Source organism: Capricornis sumatraensis, chromosome 6 (assembly GCF_032405125.1).
Source record: "Capricornis sumatraensis isolate serow.1 chromosome 6, serow.2, whole genome shotgun sequence".
Taxonomy (NCBI): domain Eukaryota; kingdom Metazoa; phylum Chordata; class Mammalia; order Artiodactyla; family Bovidae; genus Capricornis; species Capricornis sumatraensis.
Window position 1 is genome coordinate 72,899,301 of NC_091074.1, and position 12,642 is coordinate 72,911,942.

At 36.0% G+C, this 12,642-nt stretch overlaps 1 protein-coding gene across 1 annotated transcript in view; it reads left to right on the top strand.

Moving 5' to 3' along the window:
• The first annotated feature begins 4,148 nt into the window (after positions 1–4,148).
• Positions 4,149–12,642, top strand: part of STX17 (syntaxin 17) — a 54,766-nt gene continuing 46,272 nt past the window's right edge. Inside the window, exon 1 of the mRNA XM_068974464.1 lies at positions 4,149–4,306. Coding sequence (XP_068830565.1) covers positions 4,184–4,306 — 123 coding nt within the window. The 5' untranslated portion in view covers positions 4,149–4,183. The remainder of the gene's footprint in view (positions 4,307–12,642) is intronic.

Here is a 12,642-nt window from a genome sequence, read left to right on the forward strand (position 1 = left end):
ACATCACTCATTATCAGAGAAATGCAAATCAAAACCACAATGAGGTACCACTTCACACCAGTCAGAATGGCTGCGATCCAAAAATCTGCAAGCAATAAATGCTGGAGAGGGTGTGGAGAAAAGGGAACCCTCCTACACTGTTGGTGGGAATGCAAACTAGTACAGCCACTATGGAGAACAGTGTGGAGATTCCTTAAAAAATTGCAAATAGAACTACCTTATGACCCAGCAATCCCACTGCTGGGTATACACACCGAGGAAACCAGAATTGAAAGAGACACATGTACCCCAATGTTCATCGCAGCACTGTTTATAATAGCCAGGACATGGAAACAACCTAGAGGTCCATCAGCAGATGAATGGATAAGAAAGCTTTGGTACATGTACACAATGGAGTATTACTCAGCCGTTAAAAAGAATTCATTTGAATCAGTTCTGATGAGATGGATGAAACTGGAGCCGATTATACAGAGTGAAGTAAGCCAGAAAGAAAAACACCAATACAGTATACTAACACATATATATGGAATTTAGAAAGATGGCAATGACGACCCTGTATGCAAGACAGGAAAAAAGACACAGCTGTGTATAACGGACTTTTGGACTCAGAGAGAGGGAGAGGGCGGGATGATTTGGGAGAATGGCATTCTATCATGTATACTATCATGTAAGAATTGAATCGCCAGTCTATGTCTGACGCAGGATACAGCATGCTTGGGGCTGGTGCATGGGGATCACCCACAGAGATGTTATGGGGAGGGAGGTGGGAGGGGGTTTCATGTTTGGGAACACATGTAAGAATTAAAGATTTTAAAATTTAATTAAAAAAAATAATAAAATAAAAGTAAAAAAAAATTAAAAAAAAAATGTGTCTACCTGTTAATTCTACTTCCAGGTATTTATTTTAAAGAAATAATCATATAGATGGTTGTATGGACTTTTGTGTAAGGAAGGTAATTACACTGTGGTGTAGTTTATAATAGAGGAAAATTGGAAACATCCTAAATAGCCAACATTAGGTGATTAAATCATCGAACCTCTATATAATGTGATACTATGCTGCTATAAAAAACATTATAGAAAAATAATTACATGGAAACATTTTTATTTAATCAGGTTGTTCAAAATAAATCTTTTATTTGTTCTTTTATTCATACTTTCCTTTGTTCACCCAGTAACAGTATACTTAATTATTATTATTTTTTTTGCTCCTTGCCATTCTTTTCCTTTGGGTTTATTTTCTTTATTGTTAAATCATGCCTTTTAGTAGTTCTTTTAATGAAGGGCTTTGTAATAAACTCGGTCTTTGTAGGTCTGAAAATGATTATTTTACTCTCACTTCTTAATAAGCTGGATATATATCACATCACCACTTTGAAGATATTTCTGTCTTTTGCTGTGTTGCTTTGATGAAAAGTTGCTGCTTTTGTTGTTTTAGTTTGTCTTTTATATCTGCTTTGCTTTTTAAAGTAGTTTTTCTTTTTGCTTAATGTTCTGAAATTTCCCATCTGTGTATTTTGGTAAATTTGTGTTTTTTAATGCTGCTTGGTGCTTATATGCATTTTCAGTTTTGAAATTTTACATCTTAATTCTTAGCATATTCTCTTTGAATAGTGCCTTTTCAGTTCAGTTCAGTTGCTCAGTCGTGTCTGACTCTTTCCTACCCCATGGACTGCAGTACGCCAGGCTTCCCTGTCCATCAACAAGTCCTGAAGCCTACTCAGACTCATGTCCGTCGAGTCAGTGATGCCATCCAACCATCTCATTCTCTGTCATCCCCTTCTTCTCCAGCCTTCAGTCTTTCCCAGCATCAGAGTCTTTTCCAATGAGTTGGTTCTTCACATCAAGCAGTCAAAGTATTGGGGTTTCAGCTTCAGCATCAGTCCTTCCAATGAATATTCAGGACTGATCTCCTTCAGAATGGACTGGTTGGATCACCTTGCAGTTCAAGGGACTCTCAAGAATCTTCTCCAACACCACAGTTCAAAAGCATCAATTCTTTGGTGCTCAGCTTTCTTTATAATCCAACTCTCACATGCATACATGACTACTGGAATGTGACTCTTACTTGTTATTGAGCTTCTCATTTTATCCTTTATGTTGTTTATCTTCTTTTTCCTTTTTCCTTTGTTCTGACTGATAGCTTACAGCCAATAGTTCTCTTTTCAGCTACAAAATTTACTGTTTAGCCCACCTTTGGAGGTTTTTATTTGTAGAATTTTTACTTGGTTTCTTTTCAGATTGGCCTGTTAGTGTTTCATAATATCTAATTTTTAAAAAAATTCTGTTTCTTTATATTTTTATTTTAAAATGTACCAATTTTAATTTCATTTTTAGATTATTATCTCTAGACCCTGAGCTATGAATTTTCCCATTTTGTTTGGTCTGTTGGCCAACTCTTTCGACAGTGAATTTTCCTGTGCACTCTAATGTCCACTAACCACTGTAGCTGTTAGACTATTTATGGTGGCTGGAGATTTTCCTTTTCTGTTTTCAAACTTAGATCAAATGTAAAGACCAAGTTTCTGGTGGATAAGATAATTTGTATAACCAACACTTCAAAGAGAGAAACATTATTTAAAGTAATAGTTTTTAATGTTTGTGGAGTGATAGAGTGTTTTGATAATTTCATGAAAGCAGTTGACTCCTATCTTCTGAAATAATTAAAAAATAGTCCTAGTTTTTTTGTAAAGATTCAGTGACTCCTCAAAGTCCTGAACCCTTATCTCTGTGCACCCCAGTCTAGGATACCATCATACAATGAGATTAACATAGTCAACTTATCTATTTTTAATATGGGAGAGGTTGTGGCTAATTAGATAGCATGAAAACGTGATGTACAAGAGTGTTTTTCAAGCTTACTTAGGCAGTGGAGAACCTTTATTTACATAAAATCAAATAAGTTCAAATTTATGAAATAAATGAAACAAAATTTTCTGAAGCTGAAGCAGGTATGGGGTCCTGGAGCCTGCCCACTTGACAGCTTTTATCATCACCTACTCTGACCCCAAATACATAACGCTAGACTCTCTGCAACACTGGTAGAGAAACTACTGGTGAATTAGAAAGAGCTTTTGATTGTACTCTCAGGAATACTGGGTTCTTATTCCATCTCTGTCACTGGTTACTTGTATTGATTATAGACAATGCTAATTACTCTGTAAGAAAGGGAAAAGGCAATTTAAAGAACATCAATGAGAAGAGTTGCCTTTTATATTTCAAGAGAAATGTTTATATATCAGCAGAAATGTTAAGAATAAAATTTTTTCTTCCAGTTTTGCAAGTTGACACCTGTTTAGAAAACATTATTCACTGTCAAAGATACATTGGGTGAACAGTATGCTTCTGGTTTTCTGAAAAAAGTTATTTTAAATACATGCATATATTGTATTAAAAAGACCTGGAAAGACATACATCAAATGGAAAAAATAAGGGGATGGGAGGGAGGAAAAATGGAAAGAGTAGCTAACTGTAAGTGAGATGATCATTGATTTTGTTTTATTCTCTATTTCCTAATCTCTAAACATTTTAAAGTGAATATACCTGACTTGTAGGAAGGATGGGGTGGAGAAGGCAGTGGCACCCGACTCCAACACTCTTGCCTGGAAAATCCCATGGATGGAGGAGCCTGGTAGGCTGCAGTCCATGGGGCTGCTAAGAGTCGGACACGACTGAGCGACTTAACTTCACTTTCACTTTTCACTTTCATGCACTGGAGAAGGAAATGGCAACCCACTCCAGTGTTCTTGCCTGGAGAATCCCAGGGATGGGGGACCCTGGTGGGCTGCTGTCTATGGGGTCGCACAGAATCGGACATGACTGAAGTGACTTAGCTTAGCTTAGGAAGGATGAGGTGGGAAGGGGGTTCAGGAGGGAGGGAACACATGTATGCCTATGGCCGAGTCATGTTGATGTATGGCAGAGGCCATCACAGTATTGTGAAGTAATTATCCTCTAATTAATATAAATAAATTTAAAAACATTTTTAAGTTTGTTAACAAGTCACTCAGGTTCAGCATCAAGTTGAGTATATGTTCAGAATATCTTATAAAATTACCTAATTGTTGGTTTTTAAAAATAATGGAAGTTAATTTTTAAAACTCTTATATTTCCCTTTTAGGTTTTTCTACATGAGTGGAGAAGATAATTGTTGCAAGTAGGAGAGGCACAGCATTTTTTTAGGATGTCTGAAGATGAAGAAAAAGTGAAATTACGGCGTCTTGAACCAGCTATCCAGAAATTTACTAAGATAGTAATTCCAACAGATCTGGAGAGGTTAAGAAAGCACCAGATAAATATTGAGAAGGTGAGTTTTTTCATTTTCTTTCTTTTTTTTCCAGTTTTTTCTTTTCCTTCTAAAGAAAGAGTTACATATTCTGATTTATATTTGTTGTGCATTTCACCTACATTGAAAATCCCAGGTAAGAGACTTTGCTAAAACATGTAGCTCTTGTTGATTTAACAACATTGTTCATTTTTTCTGTTCTACAAATACTCCTCTCATATTATTTCTTTTTTAATGAAAAGATATAAGAACAGAATCTATGCCTTTTTAGTTGTACATAGTGATGAATTAGCAATTAATAATTAGAATTTGTTTGATAGTTGACTATAATATGAAGGTGATGGATTTCCACTAAAGGGCTTGCCTTAATTTCATTCACCCAGTGGCAAGTTTTCTTAACTGTGAGGTTGTGTTCATCAGTAACTCCTGTCCTCTTCAAGTGCTTTTGGATTAAAGAGGTAAATCATTGTTTGATATGAGAGAATTTCCCAGCTTCATGGCTTCCCTTTGAGGAAACCCCAAAGCCCAAATATTAGCTAGAGGTCAGCTTACAAGATAGGTAGGGGGAAGAATTAGCGTCAGGGACTATGGTGGAGGTTGCATAGAACCTGGCCCAGCTAGGGTCTGATGGAATGGTTGTGGCATTTATGGGGACATGAAGTTTGCTGTGTACTGAGCATGGATTTGGCAGGTTGTGTTGTCTTATTTGCTGTGGGACAAATCAGTGGTATTTGATCTCTCAGGAGAACCTCCCCCGGTACAAATTTTAAGTTGTGAGGTCCTCCATTAAATGTTTTTTGGCTGGGAGTGGGTGGGAGGTGGAAGTGGTCGTTAAGCCTTTCAGTATAAACAGTATTTATCACCCTCAACTGTGTACCTTATACAAGTAAGAAGAGTGCCAGCTTTTTATTTCGTGGATACCAACTGTCTTTCTAGTACTTAAGTCTTCTGTAAAAGTTTAGAAAGTAAGTTCCAAGAAAAATAAGGTGAAAATTTCAATGCAAATATGAATAGAATTCAAGATTAACATTTCATAATCTTTTAGTTTCTTTCTTCTTTCTCCATGATAAGTATTATGACTTTTAAGGATGAAGGAGTTGTCTGGTAAACTGGTTATTCTTGTGGTAAGCAGAAATAAAGATTCCATGTTTTAATTAATAAGGAAGGCATGTTCTTTTAACACTGTAACAATATGGAAATGGAGTTGTTTACTTTTGATCAATCATATCAGGGTGGGAGGTTTGATAAGGTGTGTTTCAAAGTCCTGAGCTTATGTTGAAAGTGTTCGGTTAACAAGATAAGAATTTGGCAAATGAATTGATTCTGAAAGGAAGAAATAAGTGGACTGTGGTCTATTAAGACTCTTTCTTTCTTTCATTGTCCTATTTTGCCTTTGACATTTTTCCCTTTGGCAAATTGCCCCTTTTTTTGTATTTATTCTACACAAACAAAATGCCTGCTGTCATTACCCTCAGATCCTAGCCACGTGTACCACCCGATAATCGATGGAAAGGCCAGAACCCTGGGAGAAAGTTGGGTGGGGATAGAAACAGGTCTGTTACTGATTTAATTTGCTGTGCCAGACTTCAGAAAAAAAATTATTCTAGAGTTATATAGATCTTTTTCTGCCAGAACAACTTTTCCTCTAGCATTTTCTGAAAATTTTACTTTTTGAGAAACTTTTAGATGGTATCAGAATAATTTACTGTATAGGTGATGTCTGAAGCTAAGCAGTTAGACTTACACTGAGTTATGTTTTAGTCCATAATCTTAGATTATTCTATCTATAGGACTTCTAGTTTAGTTTTAATGGTGATTTTTTTAAATCTATATAAGTTTGAATAGCATATTTTAGTAGATACTTTATGGCAGTGTAAAAACATTAAAAAGCCACTGCCTCTACTGTGAACAATAGAGTTAAGAACTAAATTTAGAGTCCAGGTGTCTAACAGTGCCTCATTTTCAAAAAGAGATAGTCTTCTTGAGAGAAGGGTGTAGAAAGATAAAATATTTATTATGTTAGCCATCAGTCATCCAATATGAATTTAAAAGAAGAAAGTCAGACTGAAGGGAAATTGAAGGTAAGCCTTAGTAGAGTGATTGTGCAACATCTGAAAACAATGAGGGTAGTGTGCTGTGGACACCTGGGACTATATTCCATAGGTCCTTCAGCATTATGTTTTATTACTCATGATAGACTTGATTAGAATGTAATACTGAAATTTGAAGTGTTAGCATTTCAGCTTTGTTATCTAACATAGAATAGACTTAAGCATAGTTAATAGGAACAACAACATAATAAGCTTTGAACATAATTTTCTTTGTTTCATTTTATAGAATTTTTGGGGAAAACTTACTGTGTAGCATGCCCCACCATACACATCCTCCTGATTACCTGGTTGTGGTACCTCTAGTTAACTGAGTCTTTCTGGAGTAGTGCTGTTCCTTTGACTCACTTCTCACTGCCTTTCTCTCCCACTTTCCACCCCTTCTGTAACCCTGGGTTTCAACTTTCTCTGCTCGAGTAAGTCAGCTGCAACATATCCATTCTCTTTCCAGCTTCCAAAATGTTGTTAAAGTTTCTTGTCAGTTAATATCTCCTGTTGTATTCTCATTATTCTTGGGGGTTGATCCCTTTTAAAGTTCTTTACTGTCATTTTGGTTAAATTTTGAAAAAGGGCAGAGATGAATATTTCTTCTATCTGCCAGGTTTAATGAGAAGGGAAATTATTACAGGATATAAATATATGTTGGCTTTTCATAAGCGCTGGTGTTTGCTGTTTCTTATATTTTTAGCGTTGAAAGTTATGTAAAAAATTAGGTCTCTAATCTGTAAGAAGTTTACCCTCCAGTTAAAGAAAAAAGATAGGAAATATTCAGATATGATGAGACAACATATAATTAGGTGTGAAAATGAGTGGTATAGACTATTTAGGCAGTATGAAGCCTGAACTATGTGGTACAAAATCAGATATAATCAGTCTTGTTGATTTGTTACTTTTGATTTGGTTTCATTTACTTGTTTTTTTAACTTGTGATTACAACAAAAACTATTCCCATTTCTCTTTTTAGTATGAGAATGTTGGTTTCAATCTTAGGATCACATTTCCCCCCTCATAGTTTTTTTCTGCTGGACTCCTGATTCAGTTTGCTTTCTCCTGTGTTATAGGATAGGAAAGCCTCAGCACAGCTGGTGATGATAATGGGTCTAATGGTGATAATTTCATGCTTGTCAGTGTTTGGTTAGCAATGAAAAATAGACATATCTGACTAATGAGACTTGAGGGAAAACATGTTTGGGATATGGAACTTCTGGAAAAGACTTTTCTACTGTATAAAGATGTACACAGGAGGAAGCAGTTCTGCTGGTCTTATGTCTCCCTGTTGTATATGTAACTGTAGCCAGGAGGGGATAAGTATGAGAATGAAAACTCTTTGTTGAAGGTAATAAAGCAGACAGAACTTGGGTGCTTGACAACCTTGTAAGCTTCTGAACTAAACTACCCTTGAATTTATCATCCCACTTTGAGGGTGCTGTTTATGTGAGGTAATAAATATCTTTATTAGTAAAGCCATTTCTTTAAACTTTGAGCTTTCTGTTATTTGCAACCAAAAGCATCCTAATTGCATCAAGTTATAGTACAACTTTAACTTATCTATCTAGCATCACTGTGCAAATAGACAATACAAAAAAATGACATTTTGTAAAAACAAACATTTAGAAATGTTTGTCAGTGGTCCCAACTTAACTAAATTTTTAGGGGGTTATTTCTTATAATTCCCTCCCCCCCAACACACATTAAATCATTTAAAGCCTTTTCTCCTCTGCAGGTATTTGGAATGACAGCCTTTAATAATTAAACCTAATTTAGGTTTAACATTGTGTAGCAAACATAGAGTCTGAGCTATTCTCTTTTTCTTAGAATTTTGTTGTGAGACGTAAGGTTTCATCTATTCGGTCTTCATCCAAGACACTAATCTCTTCTACAACTTACTTGACATGTGAGCAAATAATAATAGTAATAGTAAAGACAGTAGCTATTGTGTTTATCTGTTGAATGCTGTATAAAGTTTTTGTATTTATCATATTTAATCTCACAACATCCCGATAGGTTAGCCTTCTTACTGTCTTCCTTTTTCAGGTGGGGAAGCAGACTTGGAGTGGTTAAATTACTTTCTTGAAATCACCATGCTGCTAAATATATTAATCTTCTAATATTGTGCCTGAAATATAGCATGATTTAAGTTTGTTCTCACTCTTTTTTAGTTTTTGTTTTCCTCTTAGTCTTGTCTATTGTGGACTGTTCTATTTTTATGCTCATTTTCCAGTGAAGAAGGAAAATGGAAAAAATAGAATTGAGTACTGTGACTTTCCTACATTTATTAGCAGTATCCACTCCATTTGCTCACCTTTCAAACTTTGTTTTTTTTGTTCAAATCCCAACTTAGTTACATCCTGTGGAACATTACCTGGTTGACTCCAACCTGGGTCAGATACAAATACACCATCCCCACACAGCACTGTGCAGTAGACCTTCAGGTTCACCATCATTTTAACCATTCATGGGCAATCTGCAGATGCCCATGATTGATCTCTAGAGAGTTGTAAAGGTAACATTAAAATCTTTCTCATAGTGTTATTCTGAGGATTGAGATATTATATAAAGAATCCCTGAATGCAAAGTTGATACTTAGAAATGAGTTACTTAACAGGTACGTTATTGTTTTCAGGTACTCAACATTGGTGCTGTCAGTTAATTGTTTATAATCATTAGGAGAGTCACAACATTCCTGAGATCTTTTGTGTCTGAGTTTTACATTTTTCATATATGGTAGACACAGTAAGGTGAATTACTTTTAACCTCACTGTACGGTGGATATTATCATCATTACATGAGTAATCCTAATTTTATGGGTTATGCTCATTGGACTATCTGTTAATATTATGTAGCTTTACTCTTTGAGTCTTTGATTTTTTTCTTTTTTATTGAGTTTAATAAATAATTTATTTGAATTGAATACTTAAACTTTTCATCATCTACAGTACTCTCCTCCTACCTGGTTAATCCTCCATAAAGCCATCATCTTCCCTATAATGGGTTCTGATCATTCAGATCATTGAGATATCCTTTTATACCCAGCAAAAGAAGCTTTCATCTACTTTCTGTGCTTCTTTCTCATCATCTTCCCATCATACATTATACCACAAACACATTGATCTTACGTCAGTCCTTTGGATATCACATATAATTTTACAGCTCCATAGTATTTCTTGGTCTTTTTCTCTCCAACTGAAGCATCTTTTTTTCCTACTATGCCCGTAAATTTAAATAAATCTTTTAAGTGTCAGCATAAGGTTTAAAGTGCTTTTATACCCTAAACTCCTAAATCCTGAACACTCTCTGTGTTATATCATCATAAAATTTCCCAAACCTATAATAAATAACTTAGGCTTCCCTGGTGGCTCAGATGGTAAAGAATCCTTCTGCAATGTGGGAGACCTGGTTTCGATCCCTGGGTTGGGAAGATCCCTGGAGGAGGGAACGGCTACCCACTTCAGTATTCTTACCTGGAGAATCCCCATGGACAGAGGAGCTTGACAGGCTACAGTCCATGGGGTTGCAAAGGGTCAGATATGACTGAGTGACTGAGCACATAGTGAAAACCTTATATAATTTTGGAAAATCATTTTTAATAATTATGATTAGCTTTTATGTTTTTATACTCTATGTAGTATGAGGCAGGATTATTATCATTGTTTTTCAATTTTGAATCAAAATATTCTGGAAGATGAAATGACATAAAATGTGAGCCTACAAATATATAAAGTTGTTTAAGTAAATGGTGAGGCATTCTAGAGAGAACTCTTAGCCCGGATACTACTTTTGGAATATTTGTTCTCCTTGCCCAGCAGGCAAAGCGAAACTGAGAGACCTGGTGTCACTGCCAAAGAGCACAAAGGGATTAATGTCAGGAAGGCTGAAAACTCCTGTGCAGAGGCGTTCATCACATGGTGGTGTGGGTTCATAATCAGGGTTATCCAAAATGATAAACTAGAAGAGAGGGCAAAAGGAGACAAGGTGTTCAACAGGATGAGAATGGTGGACACGGCTTTTTCTCACCAGAATAAGAGTGTGCTTTGGTCTTTTTGGGGAAAGTCTAGGGGAAAGGCTGTTTCTGTGAATGTTGGATTCTCTGCTTGTGCCTGTTCCACTTGTATACCATGAGGCCATAAGACACATGAAGAACAACATGAAACATCTTCCTGAAATGACTGAAAAACAATATCTATGATTTTTTTCTGTAGTTTTTCCTCTTTTTTGGTCCAGTTTATTCATAGCAGTTAAAGGTATTTATTAGAATACCTCTGCAGTATCCAGCAGAGGAAAAGACCGGAATCTGAATCACACTGGGGATGTCATTCTGAGTTCCACCCACCTTGAAATATTGGGGCAAAGCTTAATGGCCTGGAAGCCACGTAAGAGCAAATAGTGCTGAGACAAATCCTTCTGCCCACTCTATGAAAAGTGTATATCCAATAGCATCTAGAAAATATTTCCTTCCAAAGTTGCTATGTTTAAAAACCTTTCAGAGAGAAGCCCTAAGGAGAAGCCCTTGGCAAAGGCAAACTGTTTTATAAAATCTCTTGACAGGTAATCTGCCCATCATTCCTTTTCCATCTCTTTGAATCGAGTCTTTGATATTTTCTATGTAGACAGTTATGACGACAGACTGTTTTATTTTTTCCTTTCTAATCTTTGCCTGCCTACTTCCTTCTTTCTTTTCTCTCTTCTGTTTCCTCTCTTTCCCCTCTCCTCCTCCCTTCCTTCCTTCCCTCCTTTGCTTTCTTCTCTCACTTCCTTTCTTACCTTATTGTCCTGGTTATGGCCTCCAGTGCAAGATCAGAAGTCCTTACCTTGTTCCCAATATTAGGGAATGATCTTTTACCACCAAGCATGATGTTAACTGTAGAGTTTTTGCAGATGCTTCTATGAGGTTGAGGATGTTAACTTCTTTTATAAGTTTCTGATAAGTTTTATAATGAATAGATGTTTATCAAATGGTTGTCTTTAAATCTGCTATCTTGCTCTTTTTGTCTATTTGTTCCATCTATTCTTTCTCCCCTTTTTTTCATGTTTTACTCCCTTTTGGATTAATTGCATATTTTTAAGATTCTGTTTTTTCTCTTTTATTGGCTTATTAATTATACTTCTCTGTTTTTATTTTTAAATGGTTGCTTTACAGTTCAGAATATTCATCTTTAACTTATGATAGTCTACCTTCAAGTGATGTGTTATATATATATCACTTCACATATAAAAACTTTATGACAATACACTTCAATTTCTTCTCTCAGAGTCTATGTAGTATTACTGTAATATAATTTACGTCCGTCTAGTCAAGGCTTTGGTTTTTCCAGTAGTCATGTATGGATGTGAGAGTTGGACTGTGAAGAAAGCTGAGCACCAAAGAATTGATGCTTTTGAACTGTGGTGTTGGAGAAGACTCTTGAGAGTCCCTTGAACTGCAGGGAGATCCAACTAGTCCATTCTAAAGGAGGTCAGTCCTGGGTGTTCTTTGGAAGGACTGATGCTAAAGCTGAAACTCCAATACTTTGGCCACCTCATGCGAAGAGCTGACTCATTGGAAAAGACTCTGATGCTGGGAGGGATTGGGAGCAGGAGGAGAAGGGGCCAACAGAGGATGAGATGGCTGGATGGCATCATTGACATGAGTTTGAGTGAACTCCGCGAGTTGGTGATGGACAGGGAGGCCTGGCGTGCTGTGATTCATTGGGTTGCAAAGAGTAGGACACGACTGAGCAACTGAACTGAACTGAATTTACCATTTTCAGTGCTCTCACTTTTTTGTAGAGCCAGGTTTCTGTCTGGTATTATTTTCTCATCAACCTGAAGGACTTCCTTTCACATTTCTTGTAGTGCAGTTTTGCTGATGGTAATGAATTCTGCTTGCTTTTTTGTGTTTGGAAAAAAATCTTATTTTGCCTTCACTTGAAAAAAAATATTTTCTCTGGGTATAGAATTCTAGGTTGACTTTTAGATCGTTTTAGTACTTTCAAGATGTTGCTTCAGTGATTTCTGGTTTGCACTGTTTCTCACAAGAAGTCCTCTATCATTCTTACCTGTGTTCCTCTGTACTTCACATCCTTTTTCCTCTTACTCTTTTTTAGATTTTACTATCATTTATTGTAAGTACTTTTGTTATGATATGCATTAGTATAATTTTCTTCATTTTCTTATTTATGGTATTCCTTGAGTTTCTTGGATCTGTGGGTTTATAGTTTTTACCAAATTTGGAAAAGCTTTGGCCATTCATTTTTCTTTTTTCCTTTCTTG